Source organism: Physella acuta, unplaced genomic scaffold (genome assembly GCF_028476545.2).
Source record: "Physella acuta isolate Inbredline_101_S28 unplaced genomic scaffold, ASM2847654v3 ptg000571l, whole genome shotgun sequence".
Classification (NCBI taxonomy): domain Eukaryota; kingdom Metazoa; phylum Mollusca; class Gastropoda; family Physidae; genus Physella; species Physella acuta.
The window spans coordinates 206,433-227,305 of NW_026732090.1; the positions used below are offsets into that span (position 1 = coordinate 206,433).

The following is a 20,873-nucleotide window of genomic DNA, read 5'->3' on the forward strand; positions in this document are numbered from 1 at the left end:
AACTTGAGATTATGTATATATATATATATATATATATATATATATATATATATATATATATATATATATATATATATATATATATATATCATAGAGAGTTAAAAAATGGCCAAGCAGTTATCCATGATTATGCATAGCTGCCGTGCTCCAGACTTTAAACAAAATTTTCTCCAATGTTACTGTGAATAAAACCTGCCATTTTGATGTTTTAAGTCTGACAGAACAGTAAATTAGAGGGAGATAATTTTATGCTGTAGGCCAGGTACCACTGACACATACTCTCCCAACAAGCCGAGGCCACGAACCGGCAGATCATTCACGAGCCGGCATAAAATTCACGTAACCGGCAGATAATTCACCATGTGTGAAGCTATTAGCCGGCAAATAGTTCACGTAACCGGCAGATCATTTACGTAACCGGCTGATCATTCACCAAGTGTGAAGCCACAAACCGGCAGAAAACTCCCCCAATATTGAATCCTTACCGTAAGACATTGGAACCATTGTGTGTGTCTCGCGATGTTTTATGTCTGTTTAACGTGTAGTCTGGTCCAGTGACGTCACAAGGTTTAACGAATCAGACATCGATATCACGTGACACAGCTTTGTGGACTTTATTTAGGTCAGCTTTCCTGAATGTTGTACTGAATGTTAAAATGTTGTAGTTATTGGATGTTTAAGGGGTTCTTTGAATGTTGAAGTGGTTGTTTAGCACCAGACATCAACTTCAACATTAGCACCAGACCCATCGACTACAACATAACAAATCTTACAAGTGTACACTAGTACTTGTAGAATCTATATTGTCGACCTAATTTTTTTACACGTAAAAGCTTGTTATTTTGAACGCATTTTGTAAATAAATTATATTTGTAAAGGTAAAGTTCTTCATATCACAGCGAATGGTTGATACCCCCACCTATTTATAGCACAAGGTTCGGAATGCTATCACGTGATAAACGCTTTAGAGCGTCTATAAGAAGTAGAACAATTTCAATGACTTAGATAAAAGGCATCAGCAGAACTGGAACTGGAGCGAATAAAAAAATATGGTTGAGAAACGTTATCCGTTTGACCTTGACCTTTTCTTGTGCCGGAAGCCCCCTATGTATCGCTAAATGGAGGAGCATTGACGTCACTCGCGCAACATGTGGAGAAATTATCGTCAGGACCTTTTGCATTCCTATACAGCACGTTTTTTTGTACTGGAGATTTTAATTCCTATACAGCGCGTTTTTTTGTACGGTGGATTTTATTCCTATACAGCACGTTTTCGTACGGGGGATTTTAATTCCTATACAGCAAGTCTTTTGTACGGGACATTTTAATTCCTATACAGCACATTCTTTGTACGGGACATTTTAATTCCTATACAGCATGTCTTTTGTACTGGAGATTTAATTCTTATACTGCACGTTTTTTTTTGTACGGGGGATTTTAATTCTAATACAGCACGTTTTTTTTGTACGGGGGATTTTAATTCTAATACAGCACGTTTTTTTTTTTGTACGGGACATTTTAATTCCTATACAGCACGTCTTTTGTACAGGGGATTTCAATTCCTATACAGCACGTCTTTTGTACGGGAGGTTTTAATCCCTATACACGTTTTTATATTTACTATACGGATGATATTAATTCCTATACATTATGTTATGGATTCCTATATATTATACCTTGTATGGCTATATAGGACCTATTTGATTGCTTTATAGAATGTTTTACAGTTTTCGTTTTTCTGTACTTTACATTTTGAATTCCTATACATGGTGTTATGGATTCCTATATATTATTCCTTTACATGACGTGTTGAATGAAGTACATGAGCTATTCGATTACTACCCGCTATATTTTACTATCACTGTGCGAGTCGATGTACCTATGGTAGTCAGGCTTGTAGCAATGTTTATTACAGTTTTTAACTGTGAAATACAAACGTCTATTCGCACGTATACCGTGCCAGTAGTGGTAGTGCTAAGTACACGTACGACGCTCCCCTTTAAACCGCTGACTTACTAATTAAATTAATTAAATTACAGCGCAAAGCTCTGATTTAGCTCAGGTTTCCTGCTAATTAAAAAATGTCCTGCACGTCCTATTCTGTTAGGTTTAATGAACTCAAGGCATTTTGCAGGCTGATAGAGGTAACCTAGAGGGTGTTAAGGGGGGGGGGGGGGGCAAGTGCCTGGTTAATAAAGCCTCTCAGTGCATTCAGGTGGCTGGTTTATAGATTTACAGGTGTCTGGTTTTTATAAATACAGGTGTCTGGTTTATATATTCACAGGTGTCTGGTTTATAGATTTACTGGTGTCTCGTTTATATATTTACAAATGTCTGGTTCATAGGCAACAGCTGTCTGATTTATAGACCTACAGGTGTCTGGTTTATAGACCTACAGGTGTCTGATTTATAGACCTACAGGTGTCTGGTTTATAGACCTACAGGTGTCTGGTTTATACCCCAACAGGTATCTGAAAATATAAACTTTGATCAATACCCCCACCTCCCCCGGGAGTTTCATGTGCCCCATACATTAGTGCCTTTATTTTGACATTTTGTTAAAACGAAGAAAATAAAAACATTACTATGTTACTATTTATGAACGTCACATATTTTTTAAAAATTTTCGGCAAAGACGCATTAATTGGTGCCAAAAGGGTCAGGGTTAGGTACTTGGTTGTCTAGCGCCAAAATGTCCAGTTTCTGTAGGTCCAGCGCCAAAATGTCCAGTTTCTGTAGGTCCAGCGCCAAAATGTCCAGTTTCTGTAGGTCCAGCGCCAAAATGTCCAGTTTCTGTAGGTCCAGCGCCAAAATGTCCAGTTTCTGTAGGTCCAGCGCCAAAATGTCCAGTACTTGGTTGTCCAGCGCCAAAATGTCCAGTACTTGGTTGTCTAGCGCCAAAATGTCCAGTTTCTGTAGGTCCAGTGCCAAAATGTCCAGTTTCTGTAGGTCCAGCGCCAAAATGTCCAGTTTCTGTAGGTCCAGCGCCAAAATGTCCAGTTTCTGTAGGTCCAGTGCCAAAATGTCCAGTTTCTGTAGGTCCAGCGCCAAAATGTCCAGTGTCTGTAGGTCCAGCGCCAAAATGTCCAGTGTCTGTAGGTCCAGCGCCAAAATGTCCAGTTTCTGTAGGGCCAGCGCCAAAATGTCCAGTACTTGGTTGTCCAGCGCCAAAATGTCCAGTACTTGGTTGTCTAGCGCCAAAATGTCCAGTTTCTGTAGGTCCAGCGCCAAAATGTCCAGTTTCTGTAGGTCCAGCGCCAAAATGTCCAGTACTTGGTTGTCCAGCGCCAAAATGTCCAGTTTCTGTAGGTCCAGTGCCAAAATGTCCAGTTTCTGTAGGTCCAGCGCCAAAATGTCCAGTTTCTGTAGGGCCAGTGCCAAAATGTCCAGTTTCTGTAGGTCCAGCGCCAAAATGTCCAGTGTCTGTAGGTCCAGCGCCAAAATGTCCAGTTTCTGTAGGTCCAGCGCCAAAATGTCCAGTACTTGGTTGTCCAGCGCCAAAATGTCCAGTTTCTGAAGGCCCAGTGCCAAAATGTCCAGTTTCTGTAGGTCCAGCGCCAAAATGTCCAGTTTCTGTAGGTCCAGCGCCAAAATGTCCAGTGTCTGTAGGTCCAGCGCCATGAAACTCGGTGCCAGAATATCGAGCGCCCTAATCTCCCAGAGTTTAAGCGGATTAAGGCGATGAGGATAACTTTTTTGTAAAAGTTTGTTTGTGCCGTTTGGATGTGATGTCCCCACTTTATTTGGGTCACTTGGATGTGATGTCCCCACTTTATTTGGGTCACTTGGATGTGATGTCCCCACTTTATTCGGGTCACTTGGATGTGATGTCCCCACTTTATTCGGGTCACTTGGATGTGATGTCCCTTTTTATTTGGGTCACTTGGATGTGATGTCCCCATTTTATTCGGGTCACTTGGATGTGATGTCCCCACTTTATTTGGGTCACTTGGATGTGATGTCCCTTTTGATTTGGGTCACTTGGATGTGATGTCCCCACTTTATTTGGGTCACTTGGATGTGATGTCCCCACTTTATTCGGGTCACTTGGATGTGATGTCCCCACTTTATTTGGGTCACTTGGATGTGATGTCCCCACTTTATTCGGGTCACTTGGATGTGATGTCCCCACTTTATTTGGGTTCCCTAAGTGTAAAATAAACTTCACGTACATTAAAATGCCACGTATTTTCCTCCAATTCCATTGACACCATTATATCACTATTCTGCCCTCAAAAATGTCAAATAGATGCATCCCGATTCTCTCCCTTAAAAACGCCTAACCGATAATTTAAATTCTTTCCTCTAAAAATATCTAACCAATAATTCTAATTGCAGTTATTATAGAAAACATAACGATTTTTTACATGAACATTCTGAACTGCTGGTTTTCGTACACGCAGATCTTGTTGTTACTTCATCCATCTAGCAAACTCTCAGTCCTGACGTCATATCACTGTAAACTAGTGGTTGTGTTTATCTAATGGATGGGTTCCATGTCGAGGTTGTTTTTTTCAAGTTGTTGATAAAATTGCTCGTGTGACGAGTGTTGAGAAATGTGCTCTTTTGACAAGTGTTGATAAAATTGTTCTTATGACGAGTGTTGAGAAATGTGCTCTTTTGACGAGTGTTGATAAAATTGTTCTTATGACGAGTGTTGATAAAATTACTCTTATGACGAGTGTTGATAAAATTGCTCTTATGACGAGTGTTGATAAAATTGCTCTCATGACGAGTGTTGATAAAATTGCTCTTATGACGAGTGTTGATAAAAGTGCCCTAATGACGAGTGTTGATAAAATTGCTCTCATGACGAGTGTTGATAAAATTGCTCTCATGACGAGTGTTGATAAAATTGCTCTTTTGACGAGTGTTGATAAAATTGCTCTCATGGCGCGTGTTGATAAAATTGCTCTTATGACGAGTGTTGATAAAATTGCTCTCATGACGAGTGTTGATAAAATTGCTCTCATGACGAGTGTTGATAAAATTGCTCTCATGACGAGTGTTGATAAAATTGTTCTTATGACGAGTGTTGATAAAATTGCTCTCATGACGAGTGTTGATAAAATTCTCTCATGGCGAGTGTTGATAAAATTGCTTTTATGACGAGTGTTGATAAAAATGCTGTTATGACGAGAGTTGAGAAAATTACTCTTTTGACGACTGCACTTTAATGACTAGCCCGAGACTTGCGTAACATTCCAAGGCACGATCATTCATCCCACGAAATATCAATAGTCGGCCAGAGTTGTCTTTCTTTCCCACAGTTGCTTCCCTTGCAGGTGCACTTTAAAACATTTTTTCCCCGCGCCATCCAACTTTATCTCGTGTTAGCGTTACACATTTAAAAGTAAGGAAACATCACTCTTGCATTACTGCTCTTCGGGGAGATAACTCGGTTCAAAGTTCCGACATTTTAAAAACCATGTGAAATCCTTGGCTTGTTTGTTTTTGTTTGATATTTTAGGAAATAGTTTAAATTTGGCAGCGTATTCTTGGCAGTGGTTTAATATGGGTTCCGTATTTTAAACGATGGTTAAAATTAAAATCAAATGGTTAGAAAGCGGTTTAAGTTCATCTTTTTAAAAAAATGTAGATGGATAAACGTTTACTTTTTTGTATTCCTTTGTCAGTGTCATTGAGTACATAAAAATATCTTCGGTATGTGCTGTGGTCAGTATGTGCTGTGGTCAGTATGTCCTTTAAACATGTCCTTTCCTCCGTACTCCTCATGTCCTACCTACATCATGTCCTTACGACCTCTTTCATTACCTGATGTCCTAACCTGTCTATGTTTTAACCTGTCTATGTCCTAACCTGTCTATGTCCTAACCTATGTTTTAACCTGTCTATGTCCTAACCTGTCTATGTCCTAACCTGTCTATGTCCTAACCTGTCTATGTCCTAACCTGTCTATGTCTTAACCTGTCTATGTCCTAAACTATGTACTAACCTGTTTATGTCCTAACCTGTCTATGTCCTAACCTATGTCCTAACCTGTCAATGTCCTAACCTGTCTATGTCCTAACCTGTCTATGTCCTAACCTGTCTATGTCCTAACCTGTCTATGTTTTAACCTGTCTATGTCCTAACCTATGTCCTAACCTGTCTATGTCCTAACCTGTCTATGTTTTAACCTGTCTATGTCCTAACCTATGTCATAACCAGTTTATGGCCTAACCTGTCTATGTCCTAACCTGTCTATGTTTTAACCTGTCTATGTCCTAACCTGTCTATGTCCTAACCTATGTCCTAACCTGTCTATGTTTTAACCTGTCTATGTCCTAACCTGTCTATGTCCTAACCTGTCTATGTCCTAACCTGTCTATGTCCTAACCTGTCTATGTCCTAACCTGTTTATGTCCTAACCTGTTTATGTCCTAACCTGTTTATGTCCTAACCTGTCTATGTTTTAACCTGTCTATGTCATAACTTGTCTATGTTTTAACCTGTCTATGTCCTAACCTATGTCCTAACCTGTCTATGTCCTAGCAATTTTGACTCTTATCGTGCCGTAAAAGCTCACACTTTTATGTTTCCTTCTGACTGATCTCCTGCTGAGTAGTTGTAGGTCTACAACTTTGAGTTCAGCTGTGGGTTGCATTGTGTAGTTAGTCACTATCAGCCTGTACATTGTGTAGTTAGTCACCATCAGTCTTTACATTGTGTAGTTAGTCACTATCAGCCTGTACATTGTGTAGTTAGTCACCATCAGACTTTACATTGTGTAGTTAGTCACCATCAGACTTACATTGTGTAGTTAGTCACCATCAGACTTTACATTGTGTAGTTAGTCACCATCAGACTTTACATTGTGTAGTTAGTCACCATCAGCCTTTACATTGTGTAGTTAGTCACCATCAGACTTTACATTGTGTAGTTAGTCACCATCAGACTTTACATTGTGTAGTTAGTCACCATCAGCCTTTACATTGTGTAGTTAGTCACCATCAGACTTTACATTGTGTAGTTAGTCACCATCAGACTTTACATTGTGTAGTTAGTCACCATCAGGCTTTACATTGTGTAGTTAGTCACCATCAGTCTTTACATTGTGTAGTAAGTCACCATCAGACTTTACATTGTGTAGTTAGTCACCATCAGACTTTACATTGTGTAGTTAGTCACCATCAGACTTTACATTGTGTAGTTAGTCACCATCAGACTTTACATTGTGTAGTTAGTCACCATCAGACTTTACATTGTGTAGTTAGTCACCATCAGACTTACATTGTGTAGTTAGTCACCATCAGCCTTTACATTGTGTAGTTAGTCACCATCAGACTTTACATTGTGTAGTTAGTCACCATCAGACTTTACATTGTGTAGTTAGTCACCATCAGCCTTTACATTGTGTAGTTAGTCACCATCAGACTTTACATTGTGTAGTTAGTCACCATCAGACTTTACATTGTGTAGTTAGTCACCATCAGCCTTTACATTGTGTAGTTAGTCACCATCAGTCTTTACATTGTGTAGTTAGTCACCATCAGACTTTACATTGTGTAGTTAGTCACTATCAGCCTGTACATTGTGTAGTTAGTCACCATCAGCCTTTACATTGTGTAGTTAGTCACCATCAGTCTTTACATTGTGTAGTTAGTCACCATCAGACTTTACATTGTGTAGTTAGTCACCATCAGCCTTTACATTGTGTAGTTAGTCACCATCAGACTTTACATTGTGTAGTTAGTCACCATCAGACTTTACATTGTGTAGTTAGTCACCATCAGACTTTACATTGTGTAGTTAGTCACCATCAGACTTTACATTGTGTAGTTAGTCACCATCAGTCTTTACATTGTGTAGTTAGTCACCATCAGACTTTACATTGTGTAGTTAGTCACCATCAGACTTTACATTGTGTAGTTAGTCACCATCAGTCTTTACATTGTGTAGTTAGTCACCATCAGACTTTACATTGTGTAGTTAGTCACTATCAGCCTGTACATTGTGTAGTTAGTCACCATCAGACTTTACATTGTGTAGTTAGTCACCATCAGACTTTACATTGTGTAGTTAGTCACCATCAGACTTACATTGTGTAGTTAGTCACCATCAGACTTTACATTGTGTAGTTAGTCACCATCAGACTTTACATTGTGTAGTTAGTCACCATCAGACTTTACATTGTGTAGTTAGTCACCATCAGACTTTACATTGTGTAGTTAGTCACCATCAGCCTTTACATTGTGTAGTTAGTCACCATCAGACTTTACATTGTGTAGTTAGTCACCATCAGACTTAACATTGTGTAGTTAGTCACCATCAGTCTTTACATTGTGTAGTTAGTCACCATCAGCCTTTACATTGTGTAGTTAGTCACCATCAGACTTTACATTGTGTAGTTAGTCACCATCAGACTTTACATTGTGTAGTTAGTCACTATCAGCCTGTACATTGTGTAGTTAGTCACCATCAGACTTTACATTGTGTAGTTAGTCACCATCAGACTTACATTGTGTAGTTAGTCACCATCAGACTTTACATTGTGTAGTTAGTCACCATCAGCCTTTACATTGTGTAGTTAGTCACCATCAGGCTTTACATTGTGTAGTTAGTCACCATCAGACTTTACATTGTGTAGTTAGTCACCATCAGTCTTTACATTGTGTAGTTAGTCACCATCAGACTTTACATTGTGTAGTTAGTCACCATCAGACTTTACATTGTGTAGTTAGTCACCATCAGACTTTACATTGTGTAGTTAGTCACCATCAGACTTTACATTGTGTAGTTAGTCACCATCAGACTTTACATTGTGTAGTTAGTCACCATCAGACTTTACATTGTGTAGTTAGTCACCATCAGACTTTACATTGTGTAGTTAGTCACCATCAGACTTACATTGTGTAGTTAGTCACCATCAGACTTTACATTGTGTAGTTAGTCACCATCAGACTTTACATTGTGTAGTTAGTCACCATCAGACTTTACATTGTGTAGTTAGTCACCATCAGACTTTACATTGTGTAGTTAGTCACCATCAGACTTTACATTGTGTAGTTAGTCACCATCAGACTTTACATTGTGTAGTTAGTCACCATCAGACTTTACATTGTGTAGTTAGTCACCATCAGACTTTACATTGTGTAGTTAGTCACCATCAGACTTTACATTGTGTAGTTAGTGGTTGGCATCGCATTCACTTAAACATTTGATGGTATTAGTGATAGATATATATATATATATATATATATATATATATATATATATATATATATATATATATATATATATATATATATATAATCTTCCACAAGCGGCCAACATTTTTTAAACTCACCAACATGTTTTAAGCTCACCAGCATATTTAAGCTCATCAACATTTTTAAAGCTCACCAACATTTTTTTCAACATTCGGGTTGATAGCTTTGCTGAACTCATTAATTGTATTTTTATCTGAACACACCGACCCACTGTAGTGTAAGGTAAACGACATTTTTAACTGCTGTTTACAGTTGACGGCCTTTAAACGACAGGGCAGGTGGTGGGTATTGATGGGTGGTCTTATCATCTAGTGCAACAGTTGATGATGTGCTTTTATCATCCAGTGCAATGATGGATGATGTGCTTTTATCATCTAGTGCAACAGTTGATGATGTGCTTTTATCATCTAGTGCAACAGTTGATGATTTTCTTTTATCATCCGGTGCAATGATGGATGATGTGTTTTTATCATCTAGATCTAGTGCAATAATATTCTAGGATTTCCTCCGCATATCCCATAGTATTTTCATATATTAATATTTGGCCAGCCAACATAAAGCTATATCTGGCCAAACGACGTAAATCTATATCTGGCCAACCAACGTAAAGCTCTGGCCAACCAACGTAAAGCTCTGGCCAACCAACGTAAAGCTCTGGCCAGCCGACGTAAAGCTCTGGCCAACCAACGTAAAGCTCTGGCCAGCCGACGTAAAGCTCTGGCCAGCCGACGTAAAGCTCATCTATGGGGTAACAGAGAGTAAGCCCCCATAGCGCCCCCCCCCCCCAGATTAATCTAATTTTTAATTAACTATAGACGTGGATAACATAGCCCTGTTATTTAATTAAACTACCTAATTACAAAATGGTTTCCATAAGCGTTCCCGATACTGTTTTCATCGACTCAATGTGTAGATATGTGCCATTGATTTGTAGGATTTCTGTCACACATTTTTATACAGGGGGGGGGGGGGCACTTGAAACTTTGGGACGGGCGGGGGCACTGGTTAAAGTATTTAAGTATATCTTTTACATTTGTATAATTGTTATCTACTTTATCCGGCGGTGGGGGGGGGGGGGGGGGAGTTGGTAGTAGACGTGCTTGGGAGCGTGCATCCCCCCTTCCCCCCTCTCAAAGAGCTACCTGAAAGAAACCCTGATTTCACACCTTGTATATCGGCCTAACCGACGTACAGATCCGTGTGAGTGTAACAGTAACAATAGGACTTATCGTGTCCCACAACATAAGGCAAGGTGTAACACATGTTTGATTTATTCGAGAACAATTGGCTTTGTTGTTTTTTTAAATCACGAGTTTATGTGGCTTTATCTTGTACATAATTTTTTTTTTATAATTTAAAGGTGTGTGTGTATGTATATGTGTGTATGTGTGCCCGCTCACATATTTGTTTCACACACGCTCATTTCACGCAGTGGCGTAGTGAGGTCGGGTGTCACCCGGTGCGGCACTTAATGGTGTCACCCCTCAGAGGCGTAGCGACCCTTTCCGGAGACAAACTTTCAATTTACGATTTGCACCCCCCCCCCCCCTCAAACTTTCGATTTGCACCTCTTAAGAGACTATTTTACACTCGAATTAATCACTTAATCAAGAGGAATTATCATTTTTCTCTATATATTTGCTATTTTTTTGCCTTGGTGTCACCCCTCTAAATGGAGTCACCCGGTGCGGTCCGCACCCCCGCCCCCCCCCCCCCCCCACCTCGCTACGCGTCTGATTCCACGTGCTTGTTTTCGTGCACAGACACACGCAGACACACACAAACGGACACACACAAAGACACAATCATACACACAGACAGACACACACACACACACTCATAGACACAAACACACAGACACTCTCAAACAGACAGACATACACATAGACACACACAAACAGACAAACGGACACACACAAACACATACACAATCAGACACAGACACAGACTCAAACAAGCACACACACACAGACACACACACAAACAGACACACACACAGACAGACACAAAATGACGTATAGTGTATAGTCTATATTCCCCGCACACTCATTGCCCCTACGATAAAATTAAATTCGATTTTTTGTTAATGGTCCAAGATGCACATGATGAAATAAACTCAGGTCAATAAAACACAGCCTTGTATTATCTTGGTCAGTGGACGAGAAACAGCCCTGTACCACTGCGGTCAGTGGAAACAGCCCTGTACCACTGCGGTCAGTGGATGAGAAACAGCCCTGTACCACTGCGGTCAGTGGAAACAGCCCTGTACCACTGCGGTCAGTGGACGAGAAACAGCCCTGTACCACTGCGGTCAGTGGAAACAGCCCTGTACCACTGCGGTCAGTGGAAACAGCCCTGTACCACTGCCGACATGCGGTCAGCGAACTCTCAACAAGCACACATCTACACACTGCTTCGTTTGCATCAACTTTGTCTGCACATTAAATTATATTTATCTGATATTTATTTGATAGTAGTAGTTTTATGGTAGCAAATATGTGCATATTTGTCGCCTAGTTTAGTACAGGCTGATAACGTATAGCTAAGTTTAGGTTAAATGTTGGGGGGGGGGGGGGGGGGGAGAGACAACCCGTCGTGACAACCCGTCGTGACAACCCGTCGTGACAACCAGCTGCTTGACAACCACCAGCTGTGGAGACTACAGCCGGGCCGTTATTTCCAAAACACCAATCAGAACAGCAGGCGTATGACGGGGTCATGAGGTCAGCAACAGGCTCAGCATTGCCCTGCCTGTTTCTTCCAGACTTTTTCTCAGGGAGATGCACTTGAAATTTTCGAGGGGGGGGGGATGACTAAAATTTCCGGGGGGAAATATGTATAAATATATAAATTCCTTTTCGTTTGGGGGGGGGGGGCTCACAAAAAACGTAGTTTAATGTCATAAAAAAGTAGTTTGTCATCACAAAAAAAAGTTGAACACCATAAAAAGGTAGTTTGACAATGTCTATATTATCTCACCCGCCTTAACAGGTGTTCTCAGTGGGTGCCGCGCACGTACATGTAACCTACGTGCATGCAGTGGCGTCGCTAGGTGGGGTGTCACCCGGTGCGGCAATTCGTGGTGTCACCTCCCTTCTCCCAAGAAACAAAGTTATATGTATATATATATATATATATATATATATATATATATATATATATATATATATATATATATATATATATATATATATATATATATACAGAATTAAGAGTAACGATGTTTATCTATAGTGTTTTTATAATGTTTTCTTTATAGTTATAGCACGTTTACGTCATTGTGTTCACCCCCACCCTCTTGTAATAATTGTCGATTTGTACTTAAAAGACTAGTTAACTATAATTAATCACTAATGGATCTTTCAAAAAGGCATTTCATTTTATACATTTTGCAATATTTTGCCTTGGCGTTCACCCCCGTTAAATTTTGTCACCCGCAGCGGTTCGACTCCCCGTCCCGCCCTGGCTACGCCTCTTCATGTAAGTTGCCTGTAAACACTTACACATCTAGGCTGTTCCATTTATGATGTGTGTAGTTGGTAATAAAAAAATTGGTCCATTAAAACATATTTCTATGTGTGGCGTGTTTATCTGGCCATACGTGCTCTTCTTATGACGTCATAGCTTTCTTCATATTTTGCCATGTGTGACGCGAGTGGTCCCAAATGTGTACATGTAAATACAAGAGTTCCCCATATGTGTAGGTATCAGTTTCCGGCATATTTCTCTGAGGGGGTGGGGGTGGGTGTAACATCCACTATTCCCCAAACGTATTGGGCTGCTAGTTGGGTCTGTTAGTACCTTCACCCCCTATATGTAGACCCTCTAGTACCCTGACCCCCTATATGTAGACCCTCTAGTACCCTGACCCCCTATATGTAGACCCTCTAGTACCCTGACCCCCTATATGTAGACACTCTAGTACCCTGACCCCCTATATGTAGACACTCTAGTACCCTGACCCCCTATATGTAGACCCCTATGTGTCTGCTAGGAGCCTGTCCCCCCCCCCATGTAGACCTGCAAGTACCCTGACCCCCTATGTAGACCCTCAAGTACCCTAACCCCCTATGTATGTTAATGAAACTGACCTAAGTTTACCTGTCAGATTAGACACCCCACCCCACACACCCCACACCCCCACACACACCACACCGTGTGAATGGGGACTCACCTTTGACTGAATCATTAGGCAAGCCTGACGTCACTCACGCGAGCATACCCACGTGGTTGTCGTTGACGCCATGTTAGAGATTTCCACATCCGGTCTCTACACCTGCCCGTCCCTGCACATCGCTTCAGGTGACGGCACTACCCATCACGTGACCTTCAATTGACGGCACTGCACCCCATGTGACCTTCGGGTGACCTTGTAGCATTACATTAGAACACGCCAACAAGAATTATGCCGTGCGCCAACCTCGTGTGTTGAAATGAAGCTTTTACGTACAGCTACATCAAGCACACATTTTAACACGTGTGTGATTTCGTCTTGACTAGAATCGATTAATGAACCGACCCTTAATCCACGCGGCTGATTGGTTTATTGTCAATCACAGATGCTCAGGGTGACGTCATTAAACCACGTGATTGCTGTGTGTGTGTAGGGGGGGGGTCCTGATGTTTATTATAATTTACTGCCAGGGGACGGAAAAACAATAAAGTTTCCGAGCGCTAAAGTTTATGGGGATAATGGGGTTATTCAACTCTGGTCTATAGAGGGTTGAAAAGTGTGGGGTTGTTCAACTCTGGTCGTTAAAGTGTTAAATGTTTGGGGTTGTTCAACTCTGGTCTATAGAGGGTTGAAAAGTGTGGGGTTGTTCAACTCTGGTCTATAGAGGGTTGAAAAGTGTGGGGTTGTTGAACTCTGGTCTATAGAGTGTTGAAATGTGTGGGGTTGTTCAACTCTGGTCTATATAGTGTTAAATGTGTGGGGTTGTTCAACTCTGGTCTATAGAGTGTTAAATGTTTGGGGTTGTTCAACTCTGGTCTATAGAGGGTTGAAAAGTGTGGGGTTGTTCAACTCTGGTCTATAGAGGGTTGAAAAGTGTGGGGTTGTTCAACTCTGGTCTTTAGAGGGTTAAAATGTGTGTGGCTGTTCAACTCTGGTCGTTAGAGTGTTAAATGTTTGGGGTTGTTCAACTCTGGTCTATAGAGGGTTGAAAAGTGTGGGGTTGTTCAACTCTGGTCTATAGAGGGTTAAAATGTGTGTGGCTGTTCAACTCTGGTTGTTAGAGTGTTAAATGTTTGGGGTTGTTCAACTATGGTCGTTAGAGTGTTAAATGTGTGGGGTTGTTCAACTCTGTTCGTTAGAGTGTTAAATGTTTGGGGTTGTTGAACTCTGGTCTATAGAGGGTTGAAAAGTGTGGGGCTGTTCAACTCTGGTCTAGGTCTATAGAGTGTTAAATGTGTGGGGTTGTTCAACTCTGGTCTATATAGTGTTAAATGTGTGGGGTTGTTCAACACTGGTCTATATGGGTTGAAAAGTGTGGGGTTGTTGAACTCTGGTCTATAGAGTGTTGAAATGTGTGGGGTTGTTCAACTCTGGTCTATATAGTGTTAAATGTGTGGGGTTGTTCAACTCTGGTCTATAGAGTGTTAAATGTGTGGGGTTGTTCAACTCTGGTCTATAGAGGGTTGAAAAGTGTGGGGTTGTTCAACTGATCTATAGAGGGTTGAAAAGTGTGGGGTTGTTCAACTCTGGTCTATAGAGGGTTAAAATGTGTGGGGTTGTTCAACTCTGGTCTATAGAGTGTTAAATGTGTGGGGTTGTTCAACTCTGGTCTATAGAGTGTTAAATGTGTGGGGTTGTTCAACTCTGGTCTATAGAGGGTTGAAAAGTGTGGGGTTGTTCAACTCTGGTCTATAGAGGGTTGAAAAGTGTGGGGTTGTTCAACTCTGATCTATAGAGTGTTAAATGTGTGGGGTTGTTCAACTCTGGTCTATAGAGGGTTAAAATGTGTGTGGCTGTTCAACTCTGGTCGTTAGAGTGTTAAATGTGTGGGGTTGTTCAACTCTGGTCTATAGAGGGTTAAAATGTATTTGTGTTTAACTGGGTCAGCTTTGGTGACATCATATCACTGCCTTTGTTTACTTGGGATGCAAATTTTACAAAGGTACAATAAAATTACCAATAAACGTGTAATAAAACCTTCGCTAAAGAAAATTTTGGACCATATTTGGATATTCGATTTTTTTTTTTCGGGTGTAAAAATATTTTCGATCTTTTTAAGTCTACATGTCTTGTGTCAATGGTCCCTTCAATATTCTTCGTCTTTAATGTCGGGAGGTCAATAATTTTTGCCTATGTATGAATGTTGAGAGACTATAAATGATGCTATCTACTCTAGACTTGTGGATGTACAAATCTACTCTAGACTCTAGACTTGTGGATGTACACAAATCTACTCTAGACTTGTGGATGTACAAATCTACTCTAGACTTGTGGATGTACAAATCTACTCTAGACTTGTGGATGTACAAAATCTACTCTAGACTTGTGGATGTACAAATCTACTCTAGACTTGTGGATGTACAAATCTACTCTAGACTTGTGGATGTACAAAATCTACTCTAGACTTGTGGATGTACAAAATCTACTCTAGACTTGTGGATGTACAAATCTACTCTAGACTTGTGGATGTACAAATCTACTCTAGACTTGTGGATGTACAAATCTACTCTAGACTTGTGGATGTACAAAATCTACTCTAGACTTGTGGATGTACAAATCTACTCTAGACTTGTGGATGTACAAATCTACTTTAGACTTGTGGATATACAGCTTTTTGTTTTCCCCCAGACCCCCCCCCCCGTCAGTCTGGTCATACAACAATTTGTTCTCCTCCCCCAGATCCCCCCTCGAGTCTGGTCATACAACAATTTGTTCTCCTCCCCCAGATCCCCCCTCGAGTCTGGTCATACAACAATTTGTTCTCCTCCCCCAGATCCCCCCTCGAGTCTGGTCATACAACAATTTGTTCTCCTCCCCCAGATCCCCCCTCGAGTCTGGTCATACAACGGAGTGTGGCAGCCCCTGGGACGGGCGGCGTCACAAAGACCTTGCCGCATCACACATCGACCCACAAGGTAGACACAGAAAAGGTCGGTACACATTTTGTTTCATAGTTTTATGTACACCTCATGGTTTTGTCTACAATATTATGTTGATGTGTACATCTTGTTGATGTGTAAACCTGATGTTGATGTGTACGCTGTGAGTCTTGTACTTTAGCCGTTACACTTAGCTCTTACGTCATGGGAACTGATGGTGACAGGTCAAAACTATTTAAGGCTACACCTGTTGTATCCATTTGTTTTGGCCTGTAGATTTAGTGTGAGTAGATTTATGTGATGGATGTGTGAGTAGATTTATGTGACGGATGTGTGAGTAGATTTATGTGTTGGATGTGTGAGTAGATTTATATGCTGGATGTGTGAGTAGATTTATGTGCTGGATGTGTGAGTGAGTAGATTTATGTGACGGATGTGTGAGTAGATTTATGTGCTGGATGTGTGAGTAGATTTATGTGCTGGATGTGTGAGTGAGTAGATTTATGTGCTGGATGTGTGTGTGAGTAGATTTATGTGCTGGATGTGTGTGTGAGTAGATTTATGTGCTGGATGTGTGAGTGAGTAGATTTATGTGCTGGGTGTGTGTGTGAGTAGATTTATGTGCTGGATGTGTGAGTGAGTAGATTTATGTGCTGGATGTGTGAGTAGATTTATGTGCTGGATGTGTGTGTGAGTAGATTTATGTGCTGGATGTGTGTGTGAGTAGATTTATGTGCTGGATGTGTGAGTGAGTAGATTTATGTGCTGGGTGTGTGTGTGAGTAGATTTATGTGCTGGATGTGTGAGTGAGTAGATTTATGTGCTGGATGTGTGAGTAGATTTATGTGCTGGATGTGTGAGTAGATTTATGTGCTGGATGTGTGAGTAGATTTATGTGCTGGATGTGTGAGTGAGTAGATTTATGTGCTGGATGTGTGAGTGAGTAGATTTATGTGCTGGATGTGTGAGTAGATTTATGTGCTGGATGTGTGAGTAGATTTATGTGCTGGATGTGTGAGTAGATTTATGTGATGGATGTGTGAGTAGATTTATGTGCTGGATGTGTGAGTAGATTTATGTGCTGGATGTGTGAGTAGATTTATGTGCTGGATGTGTGAGTAGATTTATGTGATGGATGTGTGAGTAGATTTATGTGCTGGATGTGTGAGTAGATTTATGTGCTGGGTGTGTGAGTAGATTTATGTGCTTGATGTGTGAGTGAGTAGATTTATGTGCTGTGTGTGTGAGTAGATTTATGTGCTGGATGTGTGAGTAGATTTATGTGCTGGGTGTGTGTTTAGATTTATGTGCTGGATGTGTGAGTAGATTTATGTGCTGGATGTGTGAGTAGATTTATGTGCTGGATGTGTGAGTACATTTATGTGCTGGATGTGTGAGTGAGTAGATTTATGTGCTGGATGTGTGTGTGAGTAGATTTATGTGCTGAGTGTGTGAGTGAGTAGATTTATATGCTGGATGTGTGAGTGAGTAGATTTATGTGCTGGATGTGTGAGTAGATTTATGTGCTGGATGTGTGAGTAGATTTATGTGACGGATGTGTGAGTAGATTTATGTGCTGGATGTGTGAGTAGATTTATGTGCTGGATGTGTGAGTAGATTTATGTGCTGGATGTGTGAGTAGATTTATGTGCTGGATGTGTGAGTAGATTTATGTGATGGATGTGTGAGTGAGTAGATTTATGTGCTGGATGTGTGAGTAGATTTATGTGCTGGATGTGTGAGTAGATTTATGTGACGGATGTGTGAGTAGATTTATGTGCTGGATGTGTGAGTAGATTTATGTGCTGGATGTGTGAGTAGATTTATGTGCTGGATGTGTGAGTGGGTAGATTTATGTGCTGGATGTGTGAGTAGATTTATGTGCTGGATGTGTGAGTGAGTAGATTTATGTGCTGGATGTGTGAGTGAGTAGATTTATGTGCTGGATGTGTGAGTGAGTAGATTTATGTGCTGGATGTGTGAGTAGATTTATGTGCTGGATGTGTGAGTAGATTTATGTGACGGATGTGTGAGTAGATTTATGTGCTGGATGTGTGAGTAGATTTATGTGCTGGATGTGTGAGTAGATTTATGTGCTGGATGTGTGAGTAGATTTATGTGCTGGATGTGTGAGTAGATTTATGTGCTGGATGTGTGAGTGAGTAGATTTATGTGATGGATGTGTGAGTAGATTTATGTGCTGGATGTGTCAGTGAGTAGATTTATGTGCTGGATGTGTGAGTAGATTTATGTGCTGGATGTGTGAGTGAGTAGATTTATGTGCTGGATGTGTGAGTAGATTTATGTGCTGGATGTGTGAGTGGGTAGATTTATGTGCTGGATGTGTGAGTGGGTAGATTTATGTGCTGGATGTGTGAGTAGATTTATGTGCTGGATGTGTGAGTGAGTAGATTTATGTGCTGGATGTGTGAGTGAGTAGATTTATGTGCTGGATGTGTGAGTAGATTTATGTGCTGGATGTGTGAGTGGGTAGATTTATGTGCTGGATGTGTGAGTAGATTTATGTGCTGGATGTGTGAGTAGATTTATGTGCTGGATGTGTGAGTAGATTTATGTGCTGGATGTGTGAGTGAGTAGATTTATGTGCTGGATGTGTGAGTAGATTTATGTGCTGGATGTGTGAGTAGATTTATGTGCTGGATGTGTGAGTGAGTAGATTTATGTGCTGGATGTGTGAGTAGATTTATGTGCTGGATGTGTGAGTAGATTTATGTGCTGGATGTGTGAGTAGATTTATGTGCTGGATGTGTGAGTGAGTAGATTTATGTGCTGGATGTGTGAGTGAGTAGATTTATGTGCTGGATGTGTGTGTGAGTAGATTTATGTGCTGGATGTGTGAGTAGATTTATGTGCTGGATGTGTGAGTAGATTTATGTGCTGGATGTGTGAGTAGATTTATGTGCTGGATGTGTGAGTGAGTAGATTTATGTGCTGGATGTGTGAGTGAGTAGATTTATGTGCTGGATGTGTGAGTAGATTTATGTGCTGGATGTGTGAGTAGATTTATATGCTGGGTGTGTGAGTGAGTAGATTTATGTGACGGATGTGTGAGTAGATTTATGTGCTGGATGTGTGAATGAGTAGATTTATGTGCTGGATGCGTGAGTGAGTAGATTTATGTGCTGGATGTGTGAGTGAGTAGATTTATGTGCTGGATGTGTGAGTAGATTTATGTGCTGGATGTGTGAGTAGATTTATGTGATGGATGTGTGAGTAGATTTATGTGCTGGATGTGTGAGTAGATTTATGTGCTGGATGTGTGAGTGAGTAGATTTATGTGCTGTGTGTGTGAGTAGATTTATGTGCTGGATGTGTGAGTAGATTTATGTGCTGGATGTGTGAGTCAGTAGATTTATGTGACGGATGTGTGAGTAGATTCATGTGCTGGATGTGTGAGTAGATTTATGTGCTGGATGTGTGAGTAGATTTATGTGCTGGATGTGTGAGTAGATTTATGTGCTGGATGTGTGAGTGAGTAGATTTATGTGATGGATGTGTGAGTAGATTTATGTGCTGGATGTGTGAGTAGATTTATATGCTGAATGTGTGAGCAGATTTATGTGCTGAATGTGTGAGTAGATTTATGTGCTGGAAGTGTGAGTAGATTTATGTGCTGGATGTGTGAGTGAGTAGATTTATGTGCTGGATGTGTGAGTAGATTTATGTGCTGGATGTGTGAGTAGATTTATGTGCTGGATGTGTGAGTGAGTAGATTTATGTGCTGGATGTGTGAGTGAGTAGATTTATGTGCTGGATGTGTGAGTAGATTTATGTGCTGGATGTGTGAGTAGATTTATGTACTGGATGTGTGAGTAGATTTATGTGCTGGATGTGTGAGTGAGTAGATTTATGTACTGGATGTGTGAGTAGATTTATGTGCTGGATGTGTGAGTGAGTAGATTTATGTGCTGGATGTGTGAGTAGATTTATGTGCTGGATGTGTGAGTAGATTTATGTGCTGGATGTGTGAGTGAGTAGATTTATGTGCTGGATGTGTGAGTAGATTTATGTGCTGGATGTGTGAGTGAGTAGATTTATGTGATGGATGTGTGAGTAGATTTATGTGCTGGATGTGTGAGTGAGTAGATTTATGTGCTGGATGTGTGAGTAGATTTATGTGCTGGATGTGTGAGTGAGTAGATTTATGTGCTGGATTAGTGAGTGAGTAGATTTATGTGCTGTGTGTGTGAGTAGATTTATGTGCTGGATGTGTGAGTGAGTAGATTTATGTGATGGATGTGTGAGTGAGTAGATTTATGTGCTGGATGTGTGAGTGAGTAGATTTATGTGCTGTGTGTGTGAGTAGATTTATGTGCTGGATGTGTGAGTGAGTAGATTTATGTGCTGGATGTGTGAGTAGATTTATGTGCTGGATGTGTGAGTGAGTAGATTTATGTGACGGATGTGTGAGTAGATTTATGTGATGGATGTGTGAGTAGATTTATATGCTGGGTGTGTGAGTAGATTTATGTGCTGGATGTGTGAGTGAGTAGATTTATGTGCTGGATGTGTGAGTAGATTCATGTGCTGGATGTGTGAGTAGATTTATGTGCTGGATGTGTGAGTAGATTTATGTGCTGGATGTGT

At 40.7% G+C, this 20,873-nt stretch overlaps 1 protein-coding gene across 4 annotated transcripts in view; it reads left to right on the forward strand.

The window, feature by feature from the left end:
• The window catches only part of LOC131946798 (uncharacterized), a 96,243-nt gene that overhangs the window by 52,755 nt on the left and 22,615 nt on the right, over window positions 1–20,873 (forward strand). For all 4 annotated transcript variants that reach the window (XM_059307738.1, XM_059307739.1, XM_059307740.1 and 1 more), the window contains exon 9: window positions 16,207–16,316. In XM_059307738.1, the coding sequence (XP_059163721.1) occupies window positions 16,207–16,316 (110 nt within the window). The remainder of the gene's footprint in view (window positions 1–16,206; window positions 16,317–20,873) is intronic.